At 38.7% G+C, this 16,272-nt stretch overlaps 1 protein-coding gene across 5 annotated transcripts in view; it reads right to left on the bottom strand.

The window, feature by feature from the left end:
* Positions 1–16,272, bottom strand: part of NAV2 (neuron navigator 2) — a 446,141-nt gene that overhangs the window by 197,483 nt on the left and 232,386 nt on the right. For all 5 annotated transcript variants that reach the window (XM_072619354.1, XM_072619352.1, XM_072619351.1 and 2 more), the window contains exons 7-8: positions 6,468–7,590; positions 2,940–3,052 (exon numbers count right to left, since the gene is read on the bottom strand). In XM_072619354.1, the coding sequence (XP_072475455.1) occupies positions 2,940–3,052; positions 6,468–7,590 (1,236 nt within the window). The remainder of the gene's footprint in view (positions 1–2,939; positions 3,053–6,467; positions 7,591–16,272) is intronic.

Here is a 16,272-nt window from a genome sequence, read left to right on the forward strand (position 1 = left end):
TGGATGGATATTCCTGCTGAAGAAAATGAACTTCTGACCATTAGTTTATTATTTTTACTATTATTGTTGGGGGCAATTGCAGTTAAGTGCCTTGCCCAGGGTCACATATCCAGTGCCTGAGGCTGGATTTGAACTCAGGTCCTCTTGACTCCAGGGCTGATTGCTCTATCCACTGTGCCACCTAGCTTCCCCTTTTAATTTTGAACTTCTAATGATTTTTATTTGTATGTAGACAAAAGTATTAATGGAGTATTTGTTCCTGTTAGATTATAAGTTCCTTGAGGGAAGAAATTGGGTCCAGTCTTTATATTGTATCTCCTATACAGTCCCATGCATCATCAAAGAATACCTTCTGACTGACTGATGAATGGAGTAAGACAGAATTGCTTCAAAAAGCGTCCGCTTCCCTTGTCTGGCAACGATAGTATCCATATATAACAAAATTCCTTCGCTAGAAAGCTACACTTTAACGTTTGCTCGAATTCCTCCAACAAGAAGGCTTCCAAGCTGTTGCTGCAGGGCTTTAGTGACCTGCCTCTCTTGGGTAGTCACTTTCGGCAGCACTGATGACCCCAACCCAGCAATCTCTCCCTTTCGTGAACTCCCATGGGGTCAATTCAACAGTCACTCACTCAATTTCAGCTAAATATTCCTGATGTCTCATTCCCTCATTAAATTGTAAACATCTTAAAAGCAGTGACCCACCCTTATTCATCTTCATATCTCCAACACTAACCCTAACTACAGTCATCCCTTCCAGATAGCTAGAGGCTAGGGGCATGGCATCCCCACAATCTGGAAAATTCACATAAAAGTTTTTGGCCCTCCCTTTGTACTAGAGAAGAAGTCTGAATTTTTTCTTTTTCTTCGACGAGGTGTTTACAGGACTTTACTGTAAAATCTGGGTTAATTATTTGATCATTGGATCTGTGTCATCTGCTGGCCCTTGTGTGTTGTTTGCTGCTTCCACAAAACTATTACAAAATTCACATTTTATTTCTTATGCCAACTCACAATATATTGAAACTACAATGGGGAAAGCCATGGTGTGGAAGGGATAACTGTACTTTCATATAACGAATACTTAATAAACGTTCATTTGAATCTTAAGTTTCCCCCAGAGCCTAGTGGCTTGTGAATGTAACTCAGTAGCTAAATGACATATATACACTGAACCATAAAAGTTCAGTCTGTTACTAAATAGCTGCACAAAGTCACTTACCTCTTTCAGTGTCAGTTACTTTGTCTGCAAAATGGGTATAATGATACCTGAAGTTATCCCATCTTGTTATTGTGAAGTTCAAATGAGAGAATGCAGATAAAGCACTTTACAAACCTTAAAATGCTATATAAACAGCACCTTTTATTATAATTTTAACTGTTATTACCCTTTGTATAATTCGAAGATGCTTTTTTCATTGGACTGATCCATAAATTCTAAGTACTTAAGGGAAATCCTGCATTTATATAACCAAGGACATGAACACTGAAACTGACGAAATGCTTTCAGTTATCAGTTTCTGAACACACATGGCATTAATTTCTTCTCTTAAGAAGTATACTATTTATCAATTTAATCCAATCTGACAGTACCATTCAGTATCTTGGTAATGCAGCTTGCAGTATATTTAGCTTTGCTATTTCTATATCTTCATTTGTAAGAAGACAGATATTTTTCTGTCCCCATTTTCATGATCTCCTGATAAGTAACAAAAATTAATTAGTTCCCATGGCCTTCCAAGGCCAATTGATGGAACTTGGGTTTTTTTTTTTTTTTTTGAAATTTTGTTTTGTTTGGGAGTTCTGGTATGGACAGCTACTATAAGTGTGACTCTGTCACTCCCCAGGTTAACAAATGCCAGTGGCTCCCTATTACCACTAGGAACAAATTCAAACTCCCATATTTAACATTTAAGCCTTTTTAATTTGGCTTCGACCTACATTTCTACTATATATTATTCTCTTTCATTTTTTAAAAAAGTCAGTACCTAGCAAATTTATGTACAAATATCAGGACAATAGATGGCAGACTGAATGTGATGGTAATAGTTTTCAATAAAGTGCAAGGGATGATGAACAATTATGGCAAAAAGGGGAGAGAGAAAACAAGCAGGATAATGAAAAATGGCAAAAGAAGTAAAAGGAGAGAAGGGAGAAAAAAGAAAGGAAAGAAAGAGAAATAATGAAAGAAAAAAGAAAGGAGGGAAGGAGGGAGGAGGAAAAGAGGATGGGGAAGAAGTAAGGGAGGAAAAAGGGAAGAAGAAAGAAAGAGAAGAAAAGAAAAAGAAAAGGAAAGCAGGATATGAGAAAGGAAGGTAAAAGGAAAGATGGAGGGAGAGAGTAAAAAAGAGGAAAGAAATGAAAGGAAGAAACTGATATAGGACAGAGGGAAAGGCAGGAAAGAACCAAAGAAATAAAGATGAAAGGAAAAGAAAGTAAGGATAAAGAGAAGGAAAAAAGAAAAAAATTAAAAATAAGAGAGGGGATGATAAAAAAGGATAGAAGGAAAAAAGTGAAAAGGAGGAAGGACATGGGAAAAAAGAGGATGAAAGAAAAGGAATTATGAATAGGAAACATGAGAGAAAAATAAAATGAAGGGAAGGAAGGAAAAGGAAGTGAGGAAGTAAAAGGAGCAGGAGAAAGAAAGCGATCCAGGGAACAGAAGTAAGGAAAGTAAAGAAGGATGAACAAAGAAAGCAAGAAAAATAGGAAAACAAAAGGAAGAAGGAAAGGAAGGAAAAGACAATGAAAGAAAAAAGGGAAAGGATGGAAAGAGGTATGGACAAGGAAAGGAAAATCAACCTAAACATCACATCTCATGGCACACCTAATGACACCAAAAACCTTCCTTTCTCTTGTTCTTTGCCCTACTATTGGTAGCTCTGGTTCCTGTCTCATCACCAACACACTCAGAATTTCCCAAACTCATGAAGACTCACCAGCCAGCTCTTCTAGGCCAGATTGTCCACTCTTGGTGTAGAGCACTGGCTCCATGCTCACTCCTGCTGTGCTGGGCTCTGTGGTGACATTCCCTTCATTGTCTGTCTGTGACCTTTACACACAAATCAAACCAGACACATTTATCAACAGAGGCAGAGGTAGTCGCATCACCGAAGTATCACACCTACAACATCTGCGCAACTGACTCGGTTACCATTTCGGCACACATTCGGATAGAGAGACCAGCAGACTGACTTTACATAATTCATTAGTCCCATGTTGAGCGATGTCCTGGAAACGGAAACAGTCACTGAACTGTAAAAGATTAAATATTCATAGTCCAAATGGAAGGCCTGCAATTCCTCATGTGAAGCACTGAACAAGGTAATCAGCTCTGCCAGACATGAAATGCTTGGTGGGGATAACATCAGCACCAAATACCAACTGATAAGCGATCAGCCTTGCCAAGGAAGTCAATCATAGACATGGAAAAGAGGCAACTCCATTTACAAACACCTTAAATGTGTCACCTGATGTGACATCTCCCTGAAAGGGTTATTTGAAAACAAATCAAGAACGCTTTCAGTGCAGGTGTGCTCACCATCCAGGTCTGACTGAATCAGGGTTCCAAATTTTTGACATAAAAGGGGTCTTTGATTATTATCTCAGCACTTGACTGAAATCAATATTCTTTCTAAATAACTGCTTTCAAAATTTTCTCATCTTTGCGATAAATCATAAGGGACAGTACTGTGCCCTTCAAGAAACCAAACAATTTTTCATGACAAATGTATAAACACATGTACATTTATATGACACGCATTCACACCTCTGCTCACTTAGGAACAGCATATATAAATACATAACTACATATATGTGTATAATGAATTTATACACACAGAGGAAAATCTCATTAATTTGTATCTTACCAATGTCAATTTGTGCTATTTCAGTCTGATACACTATTTATGAAGAAAGGGTTCAGCTGGAGCATGGATTGGTGAACAAGCACACTGCATATTTAAAAGTAGTAATTTTTGACTAAGTTTGGCTGACTTCCCAATCACAATTGGTCTGAGAGTGATGGATGTGATTATATCTAAATTCTCAAGTACTTTTGGCTCTCTCCAGATTTAACATCAATGGACAGCAACTGCACACTACGAGGTCATGCTAGGCTCCACAGAGCACAGTGGCTCTGACAAGTGAGTGACTCTCTGCCTTTAAGAGGCCAATATATTAAAGAAACAAAGATGGCAATCCAAGAGGCACACTGAAATGAAAAGAGAAGCTGGAAGATAAAATTGCATGCTTTTTCAAGGGCAAAGGCTTTTGCTTTTGTCTAGAGGAGTGCCTGGCATGTAGTAGGCACATAAATATCTGTTGATTGAATGAATTGGAAGTTTGTCCCTTTCCTTTGATTACTATTCATTAGATCTTATCTATTAAATGGTTTCCTACTCTTTTAAGTTTGACATTAAATATGCCGTTATAAATATACAACCAGGAATCTTGGAATATGTTTTGTAACTTCAAAAATAATCCTGGTAAAAACAATTTTAGAAAAAAAAGTGGAGTTTCTGTATAATTTCTAATGGTTTCTTTCTAAATGCTGCCATTTTGAAAAAATAAGATTTGTGGGTTTTAGATCAAATTCATATATACACATTCCTTCAACACTGTCAATATGTTATTAGTTATAATATTTTTGAGTGGCAATGCAGCTGCCTTCATGCTTCACAGAATACTGGTACTCAAACACTGTCTGTAGATCAGCAGTGAGTCATTATGTAAGCATTTGCATTCTTTTCAGTCTGGTTTGCTGAACATATTACTTAAATTAATAAAGAGATGACAATCTCATGTCTAATAAGTTTAGTCTTGTCATTCATGGAAGGGGAAGAGGGAAGCAAAAGAGGAGAGGGAGAAAAAAGCAATGACAAAAGGTCTATCCACTTCCCTCGCTTAGCCACAGACAAAGCTTTCTTGTTTGGGTTTTTTTTTTCTATGAGAATCCCAAACTATACTCATTCTTTCCAACTGCCAGTCAGATGAAACTTTTACAAACTTGCATGAATACAAAGGAAGAGGGAGAAAAGACTCAGCAACGTAGCAACATGACGACCAATGCTTAAATGCAGGCATGTGGGTTGTTTTATATGTTGTATGCTCAGAGGAGAATGCCAGGTCTTTGATGTCAGGAACTTATATATGTGTATATATGCATATATATATATATATATATATATATATATATATATATATATATATATATATATATATATATATACACACACACATACATACATATATACATATATATATATATTTTGTGTTTCTTGAAGCTTAGCGCAATATCGACATATAGTAAGCACTTAATGTTCATTGTCTGACTGCAGCTAACGCAATGACTTGCACATCATAGATACTTAACAAATGCTTCTTAGGTTAGATTTTATAAGGCAAAAATGATGTACCAGTTTCAGAGGCACTCGATATTGTTGAGTTGTGTTCATGACCCTATTTGGCAAAGATATTGGGAGGGTTTGTCATTTCCTTCCCCAACTTATTTTATAGATGAAGAAAGTGAGGCAAACAGGATTAAGCGATTTGTCCAGGATTGCACAGCTTGTGTCTGAGGTTGGATTTGAACTCAAGGAGATGAGTCTTTCTAACTCGAGACCTGGCTTTCTATCCACTGAGGCATCTAGAATTACTTGCTACAACTCTTCTATGTGGTAATCTCTAGTCTAGTTGATCATTGTACACTCCGTCCCATTGAACCCAATGCTTTCTCCAATGTATCTTGAGAGCCTTCTTTAATGTGATTTGAAACACATGAATCTTTGCCTGATGCATATCCTTCCCCAATCACTTGAGTGTATATGGAGCTATCTTGGAACATCTGCAACACTCTGTTCATTCTGAGTCATTAAGTCATGCCTTCACCCAGCCAGCAAAAAGTATGGAGCACCTAAAAATGCATCCTACAACTTTCTAGAACCCTACTGCTGCAGAGAGGTACAGAGATGCATCAGACACAACAACCTCTGCCCTTGATAAGAGTCTGCAACCTAGGAAGAAACTTTTAGACCCTCTTCACCACAATCTGCTACTTGGCTATTCGCACTGTTCTCTCTTTGGTGTTAATAGTTTCCATAGAAGATTGCAAACTCTCGACACTAGAAGGACCAGTGCATCAGTTTACAAGGAAATATATTTGATGATAAATGCTTTCTCTCTCCTATCTGCAACAATGAACTTTAAGAGCAAATCATTGGAAGCAGTGATTTTACTTTGAAATAAAACATCTTATCCTGCTATTTTTTTGCATTATGGATTATATATGAAACACTTATACACACATACATCATGTCTATACATGCGTGTATATGTATATACATGGATGTGTGAATATATGAATGCATGTGTGTCTACATGTACACATATGTGATGCATGTATACACACACATTTTTTCTATTGATGAAGCTTGGTGCTTTGAAGTACCAGAGGAATGATCTCCTACCTGTACATGAAAGGCGCTACTGTTGCAGTGTTGGGGTGGTTGTATTGCTGTTGGGGCTGAGGTAGCTGAACACTGACAGTATTGCTTCCTGTTGTCTGGGTGGTACCAGTTGGCCCATGGACAGTCTGGTTGCAGCTGCTGCTGCTGTTCAAGGTCACCATTCCTCCAAGCCCTTTTCCTTCTGAGGAGGCTAAGCTAGAGGAGGAACTTGAGCGCCTGCTGTCCAGTGGGGTCTTCTGATGAGACAGCCCTGAGCTAGGTTTCCCGCTACGGCTTCTCTCCCCTTCCTTTGAAGGCAGTGGGGCACTTGGGGATTTCCCAGGTGTGGTTTTCATCCCTGGTTTTGGTATTCCGCTGTGCGAGGAGGAGGAAGAGGAGGAGATTGGCACCTCCTTCTTGGCACTAGTGAGCTTCCCTCCTTTGGGTATAAAGCTTGCGATCTTCGATGACTTTTTGGGCATCTCTGTGGTAGTGGTTCCTGATGCTTCTTCTTTTGGCTCCTCTTTCATTTCTGGCTTCTCTGTGACAGATGTTCTTTTGATGGTGTCCTTGCCCTTTTCCTTTTCTTTCTCCCGTTGCTGTTTCTCTTTTTCTTTCTCATTGCTTTTGGGGGAATTCTTCTTATTGGTTAGGGCCCGGCTGAATGTCCTCTGTGCAATTCCCTTGAGTGCGATTTTGGGGCTATTAGAAGCTGGACTGGTAGTGGGGATATTTCGACTGGCAGCCTCTATCTCCTCACTCTCCTCAAAGCTGGGAAGCATCTCCAACCTCTCACAGCTGGTGTCTCGGGAGCCTGGCCCCTCCCCTGTCTTGGATCCCCCTTTGCTATTGAAGAGTTTCAACTTTTCTAGCATTGATTTCTGATTGTTAGGAGCTGGCTTGATGTTTTCTGGAGGGGGTCTGGGTGTCTCTGGCACCGGCTGCTTTACAGAGAGCATAGTAGACGTGGCAGTGTGCTTAGCACTGAGGGATTTGCTTCGCCAGGGTTTTGCAGCTGAGCCTGGCTGGGGGATGGCTGAAGAGTTGTTGCACTGAACAGAAGTGGGACTGCTGCTGCTCTGATATGAGGCGGGTGCATTTTCATTCATCCCTGGGTGTGAGGAGGTGGGGCTTTCTGATGGCTCTGGAGAAACAGGGGAGAAAAACATACACACAACTGTAAATCCTTCGTTGCACTAAGATAAGCTATGAAGAGGTTATTTCTACGCAATATTAAATATTGCCATCCAAAAATATTCCTCATTATGGCATGGCCCTGGGGCCTCAAAAGTTGTGCTGGTAGAGCACATGCTCTGTCTAATCTGAACAAACTTGAATGGCTCCAATAATGGTCCAATGTGCCTATGATCTGAAAACCAGTCCAAGTTCAATGAGGGCTGGCCATCAGGTGAGAAATCTATCTGATCAGAACAGCATGTAAAACTAACTACTTAAGTATGGAGAGGTTGAAATCTACATTGATCGAGGTAGTACCTGCAATGATTTCATTCTGTGTGTCTTCTATGCCTTCAACTATTAGAATCCCTCCATCCTTTTAAGACTGAGCTCCAACACTGTCTTCTACATGAAGGCTTTCTTGATCACCCCACTTGTAGTATTTTACCTTCCCAAATACTAATTTAATTTGTATTCATCTGTGTTCCTTTTCTTACTAATTATTCTGCATACACTTATGAATGTGTTTACTGTCTCCACAGGCTCCTTACCAGTAATGATGGCTTGATTCTTTACATTTGTATGCTTGGGATCTAGGATGGTACTTGGTACATAACAGGTGCTTAAAAATACTTAATTGATTGACATAATCTTTTGAAATTGAAGTATTACATAGCAAATGTTTCAAGATCTGAACAAAGTAACATCTAAATTCTTTACTTTATGTATTATCTGTAGCTAAATTTTAAATCCTAGACTGGCTTCCCCCTCACATCTAATTTGTTCCAGATCATATCCTGAACCACTTTCTCATATGTATTAAGAGAATACACATTGATTTTGATATCACATTCCACGAAGCAAAACTGAGAGGCAATGTAGTATAATGGATAGAGAATGGACCTTGGTGTCATGAAGACACCAAGTTCTGGGTTCAAGTCTTGCCCTGGATACATTGATGGACAATGTCTTTTTGTCCATCTATGCCTGGGTGACCCAAGGCACGTCGCTTAACCTTTCAATACCTCAGGCAACTTTCTAAGATTCTAAATTAAAGCTCTAAGGTTCTTTGACTCTTTCTAAGGTTCTAATGAACTCTAAAAGTTTCTCTGTGACATTACTGGAGTTTCCACACTAGACTGATAAAATCAGGGATCTGGACTCACCCAACTCCCAACTAGACAAAAAAAAAAAAGAGCGCACTTAAGAAGATAAATCAGTATTTAAAAAAAATCATGTTATAAAGTTGACTATAAATTTTTTTAATATCAAGTCATACAAATAGCTCAAACATTTCCATTTTTCTTCCCTTTTTAAAAGAGAATAACTCTCCATAAATAGGTACTGGCCTGCATTGATAAAGGGAATGTCCACATATAGAAATGAAATCATAGTTCTAGTAAAAAGAAAAAAAATACTCTTTAAATACTCTTTATAGGTGTCAGTTCCGAAAGTGAAATGAGAAAGTATTACTACATCAGTTTTCAGTAGAGAGGGAAATCCCTAACAAGAAGTCTGCTAAGACCTCCAAATCTACACTTTTTTGACTCAGCTGACACTTTTTGACAGGCACTGGGATCAAACTGGATGGTTTTCAAAAATAAACTGGATAAGAGCCGGACATGTCCACAAGGCTCCCTCCTAAGCAGGGGAACGTTGCTTTATCCCAAAGCAAAGGCTTCCCTTGGCTCTCTGTAAGCACTGTCCCGGCTTAGAGATTTACTGGTGTTTTTTTTTGTTTTGTAATGTTTTGTTCTGTCATTAAAGCCACAAAATGCTTTCAAATAAGACTTGGAGTTTACTCGCATTAGTATGTTTTCAAACGTAGATTTACATTTGAGACAGAGGCTAACCAGCTTTTTTTTTTAATAAAAATATTAAAATTACAGTCTCTTCATGCGGCAAACTTAAATGATACATCTCTATCTTCTAAGTGAATCCAGCTGGAAGAAAGGTTGGTGGCAGTTACTGCCGGCATCCTAACACAACCCAAATTCTCCGCTTTCCTTGCTCTGACATAGATGCTCACACCCCATACCCCAAGCCCAATATTCTTCCTTTTGTATAGATAGTTCAGCAACTAAAGGGAAAGCCTGAAAAAAAAGGATTGCAATTAGATTACTTACCTAGCAGCAGTCACTTTCTCCATTAACGTTTGTCTTTAAGAACTTACCCTTCTGGAGACGCTGCACTCCCAATTGTCACAAACGTTTTTGGTTAAACTGCTCATGTTTCTAATTAACTTTTGTCATCCATAACTGCTCTACTGCCCAGGAGCCTGCTGGGGATTAACGGCATTTTTCTCCCTTTTTTTAAACCTATGTTTCTCTGCCCTCTAGCAACCAAGTACACCGTACATAGAGCTGCTTTTTATAATTTAAAAATAAACGGCTGTTGAGGGCTTGGGCTTTTTCAGAGGCAAGAGCAGTCTGGTGAGTCCAACACTGTAAATCACGGAGCTCTTGTAACCGCATAAGAACTGCTTCACTTCATTTTCAGAGTCTCCGGGAAGATAGAGCTCGGGTGTGATCCAAAACAGACCTCCCAATGTTTGAAAACATCTTCCCGACTTACTGGTGATTCGGATTTTAAGAGGAGGGGGCTAGATGTTCCCTGATGACAACCTCATGGGCATTCAGACCACAGGGTCTGGGAGTTTGCAAAGCCAAGAAAACAAAATATTCCTTTGGGGAACAGAAGAGGTTACCAAAAACCCAAGTTTGACACAAGCAGTAGGATTTCCTAGCATTTGATGAGTATTTCTAAATAATAGTCATTAATGGGGCTTCAATTTTTCTTTTACAAATATAAATAACTGAACCCCAGGACATATCATATTCAAAAAGAAACTCAAATCCCCAATATCAGCAGGAAAAACGTTTCACATTCAGCATCACAGATGGTAAAGCAACTCCCCCACGGACCAGACCTCAAGTTGAAGGGTTTACTTTTCCAGTTTATTCCATATTACTCTCCTCTATATACTCTTTGGTCCATCCACATTGGCCTTCTTCCTCTTCCTCACACATGATGTTCCATCTCTTATCTCTGTGTTTCTGCACTGGTTATCCCTCAAGGAATGAACTCCTTCCTCACCATGTCTTGGAATTCTAGTTTCCCTCAAGATTCAGTTCAAATGCTCCTTTTTACATGAAAACTTGACTGCTCCTTCCAGCTGTTTCCCCCTTCCCCTAACCACTACCCTCTTCCCCCTTGCACCTGTACCTCTCCCCAAGAAGATCGTGTCTATTTTTATAGATATCAGTCCACTTTGTTTCTCTGATGGGATGTAAGCTCTTCATGGGCAAAGAAATTTCACTTTTGTCTTTGTATCTTCAGAACCTGGCCCATAATAGCTATGGCATAAATGCTTATTGACTGAGCACATCAGTCTTGCTCTCACCTCAGTGCCACTGACAAGCGTTGTCTCCAATACTGTCTTGGCTAGAATTTGTGGTAGTATGACAGTTCCCGTGTGACTTAATGGTACCTAATGTGATACTGAGTGTGGACTGTGGCTTCATAAAATCAGTGGTCACAGGTCTCTTGAGACCTCTCTTTACCTAATGAGGAGCTGACTACTCCTTCCCCAATGACTTTGTGATCTGTAGACTGCATGCTGTTACATATACTTAATAGAAGCCACATTAGATGACCATGTGAGAGTCTGTTTTGAAAATGGATTGGATAATTAATTAATTGCCTACCTAGCACTTTCTTATAGTTGATTTGATCATAGTAACTCTTGTTGAACTCCTGAGCACACACACACAATTTTTAAAAACAGTAATTTATTTTTCCCAATTATATGTAAAGATTATGTTTAACATTTATTTTTCTTTAAATTTTGAATTCCAAATATTCTCCCTCCCTCTCTCATCTCTCCCTTCCCTAATAAGGTAGGTAATTTGATATAGGTTATATATGTGAGATCATGTGAAACATATTTCCATATTAGTCATGTTGTGAACAAAACAGACCCAAAAGAAATACACAGACATACACACACACACACACACACAAAGTGAAAAATAGTATGCTGCAATCTGCATTAATAGCATTTTTCATCATGAGTCCTTTGGAATTGTCTTGGATCATTGAATTGCTGAGAATAGCTAAGTCATCCACACTTGATTATCATACAATATTGCTATTACTGTGCACAACGATTTCCTGGGTCAGCTCCCTTCACTTTGCATCACTGAACCTATATATTGGGAGAGACTATATTGGTAACTGCAAATGGTTTATTCAAGCTATAACATGATATCCTTTAAGAATAGGTAGGTACTAGATGTAAACAGAGGCAAAGTGGTCATTTACAGAGGCGGGCAAAGTGCTCTAAACTGCACCTGGCAGTCCTGTGTATTTGTGCCAAGGAATGAAGGGAACTGACCAAGGCTATACATGTCTAGCCTGTTCTCACTCAGATCAGAAGGGTATCACTCCCACTCCTCCTTCCTTGGATGAGCAATGTGGTCGGCCTGAAAAAAAAAGACTGAAATCTCCCTTTGTTTTCTAGAACTAATTTATTGCTATTACAACATCGTATATGATTACTGGAATACACTAGTACATATGTTGTAACACTTCAAAGGAAGATTCTTAGATTAAGGTAGTTTCCAGATTAGCTTAATTAATAAGTAATTAGGCTCATTATTAGATTTTTGTTACACTGTTGTCAGTAACTTCCAACAGAGATGTCCATTCCACTAATTCCAGCCTTTATCACCTCTTACCTGGACAAATCTAACAGCCTTCTGATTGGTCTCCCTGCCTCAAATCTCTCCTCTCTCCAGTCTACCCTCCACATAATTGCCAGGGGGGTTTTCCTAAAGTAGAGATCTAACCATGTCACTTCCTTGCTCTAGAAGCTGCTGGGGCTCCCACTTGCCTTTAGCATAAAATAGAAAGTTCTGTGTTTGGCATTTGAAGTCTTTCAATATCTGGCTCTTAGCACAGTGCCTCCACATAGTAGGTGATAAACAAATACTTATAGATTGACTGGCTACAACATTTATTGATGTTTCTGTATATAACAACCCTTAAAATGTTTACCAATTTATTGTATATAAATCTCCTTTATCCTATGCTATAGACAAACCATCCTACTTGCTATTTCCCATAGAGGATGTTCCCTTTCTTGTTTTGTCTTTGCAAAAACAGTGGATAGAGTGCCAGGTCTGGAGTCTGGATGTCTCATTTTCCTGAGTTCAAATCTGGCTTCAGGCACTTTACTGGCTATGTGATCCTGGGCAAGTCACTTAACCCTGTCTGCTTTAGTTCCTCCTTTGTAAAATGAGCTGGAGAAGGAAATGACTCCAGTATCATTGCCAAGAAAACCCCAAATGAGGTCATGAAGAGTTGACAAAACTGAAAAGACCAAAATCAACTGGGCTTGGAATAAAATCCCTCGACCTCTGCCTCTTATATTCTCTAACTTCCTTCAGATCTCCGTTCCAATGTCTCCTTCTACACAAGGGCTATCCTTATATCCCCCAGTTTCTAGTGGGGGATACATCCCAAGTCACTTTGAATTTTGTATATATATATATATATATATATATATATATATATATATATACACATACATATATATGTATATATGTATATGTGTGTGTGTATATATATACATACATATATATATGTATATATAGAGAGCTTATTTGTTTCCACTCTCTTTCCTCTGTTTGAAGGTAAGCTCCTTAATCCATCTCTGCATCTTCAGCACTAAGCACACTGCCCAGCATGTTGCAGTTGTTTAATAAATATTTACTGAAGTGAATTCCTTGGAAGGAACTTATGAAGTGTAGCAAGAAGTAAGGCAAGTATGGAATCAGGTGTATCTATTATTTTTCCTAAGAGACAAGTCATCTTCTCTCCGGGACTAGAAGCTCTCTACTTGAATATCTTTTCCCATGTGACATTTTATATGTTCAAAGAGTACTTACTTAGCGCTTACAATCATTTGCATGATACAATTCCACCCTAGAGAACTGGCCATTGATTTATAGATCCTCAAGATCCCATGGGAAGGAATGAAGATACAGAATATTTCGTGTTCTCCTTTTAGGGTATCCCTTGCTTTGTGAGAGCAGGATGAGAACTTCAGAAGAAATTCCACTTGCTTCTTTAGACTGCAAGACTCAATGTCTATGGCCCCTTGACATGAGACTCATGCCAACGTATAAAGCTCCCAGAGCTAAAATGACCTTTGGAATGGAATTAGTTGAAGCCCTGTGAAGTGCGTTGCCAGCGTCTTCGATGTGGGGATCATATTTTCTCCTCCAATATTCACTCCTTGACTTTGATATAAGAAGTAAACCTCTCATGTGGTCATGAAGTTCCTTAATATTGAGATGTCAGAAAGAGCTCAATGTCATGAGCTATCCTTCCAAGGTCAGCTGAAACAGATGCTCATTAAATTGACTGCTATTTGAGATAATAACACAATCACACAGATCTTTGCAACAACAACAACAAAAACTACTGTTTGAAGGCAATTCCTTTCTTTGGAAAGCTGGCATTCCCCTCCCTAAGTGTTCCAATTTGTTGTGTCCTTTGCTATGGTAATAAATCAGGATATTATACCAGAAAGATCACTGGATGTTTTGTCCTGTCACTAATTTGGGGTAAACCACTTAATCTCTTTGAGACTTTGTCTCCCTATCTGTAAAATGAGAGCTCTTTGAGCTCTATTTTTCAAATACTTAAACAGCAGACCTAAGGCTAGGCTGTGGTCAGTACTTTTCCCCCAAGTACATTTTACCTAGGAAATTCATGAAGTCACTGGCAGTTCCAAGTTTGACAGATTCGTTCCTTATCTCTAAATATGTTGACCCTCCAAAGGTCACTTAATAGAAGAATAAAACTGATATATTCAACTCCAGGAAATTCACACATAACTCCAAAAATGCCAGAAATATTTAAAGCAAAACTCGAAGGTGTTTACTTCAAAATCAATGAAACTATTTTCACTGATATCTATCAGGGTCTCTCTCTCTCTCCACACACATATACATACACACATACATAAATACACGTGTACATATATGTATATGTATATGTGTGTGTGCATATATGTATGCATATGTATGTATGTAAACATACACTTTTCTCTATCAAGAATAGAAAACAAACATATTTCTCTGTTGAAAAGCTATATCCGAGACAAATTCGGAAGCTGCAAGGGGTTGGGAGAGGGAAGTGAAAGAACGCAAATGAAGAAACATTTTTAAAAAGTCATATATAATCTCCTCTATAGGTGCAATAGATAATATAAGGGACCTCAAGTTAGAAAGTCTCAAATTCAAACCTTATCTCTGATACTTTCATGCCCAAGTGACTCAGGGTGAGATCTTGGCCTCAATTTACATCTCTGGTAAAACAGGGCTAACCACAACATCTACCTCCTAGGAGTACTGGATCAAAAAAACTATTTGTATAACGCATTTTTCAAACCTCAAAGCACCATATAAATGCTAATTATTATTCAATTCGAAATAAATTATAAATGTCCAATCAGGGTTGAAGGGAGAATTAACCCTAACCTTTGGCTTGTAGAGTTTGATTTACTAATTATATTTCTTTTCCCGATACTTTTTTTTTATTTCTCACATGTATCATGTGTTTGGCAAAATGATTGGATCTGCTTGGATGAGCCCTCCCCGCTAAAACAAAACAAAACTTTGTGCTTTTTAATAAATCTCTCTCCCAGACCACAAACCATCAGTGAGGAGGAGAAAGTTTCATCAACCAGGGCCAGAGACAGGCTACCTTGAGGCAAAGGTTTTTTCCCCCCTTTTCTTCTTTCTTTTAAAGTTAGGGGTTAATCCTCCAGAGAGGAATGATGTTTAGTTTCTTCAGAAACCTGCCTTAACTTTCACTTACAATAACCAAAATACATTCTAAATGAAAATATTGTCTCAGTCAGATAAATAAGCATTTCTTCTCTTCTCCCCCCCCTTTCCAAAGGCAAACGCTGGCCCCGAGTTTATTTTGTTCCCAGCATTTCAGTTAGGCATACGTTGGTGGTCTGGTTGAAATGCCAAAAGCCATCACTGGATAAAGTATCGTATACTGGCTGATCCGTGCTCCCAATGAGCATTCTTATTACACTAAGCCAATCCTTGAGGAAGGGGAAACCCACCCCCCTGCCCATGGAAGCTTCAGACTTAAATCTCCCACTGAACTCTTTAGGGAATGGGCTTGATAATTGGGACTGGAGAAAATGTTTGCAATTTCCTATAATTTGTCAAGCTGTCAATCTCAGGCATGCAAATTTGTTAGAATAATTGAAACCAGTTTTTTTTTAAGCATGGACTACAGCAACCTAGATGGCAGATTGGTTTTTAGGATGCCTGCCTGTTTTACCTAGGTCAATCCCTTTAGCATTCATCTTTCAGTTCCAAGACACCTGAAATGCGTGAGCTCTTTATTTCACAGTTCTAAGAAAGAAGCTGGTTTTTCTTAAAGTTGGTAGTTTCATAGCACTTTATGTTTCAACAGATTCAACTAAACTCTTAAGCAGCTACTGTGTACCAAGTACCATGTTAAGTGTTGGGGGAGATAAGACAAACCTCTAACTATAATATACAACACTACTCAAGTGGAACAATTCTGAATTTTCCTCTACTGACAGATGTCTGCC

The sequence above is a fragment of the Notamacropus eugenii genome, chromosome 6, assembly GCF_028372415.1.
Source record: "Notamacropus eugenii isolate mMacEug1 chromosome 6, mMacEug1.pri_v2, whole genome shotgun sequence".
NCBI classification, from domain to species: Eukaryota; Metazoa; Chordata; class Mammalia; order Diprotodontia; family Macropodidae; genus Notamacropus; species Notamacropus eugenii.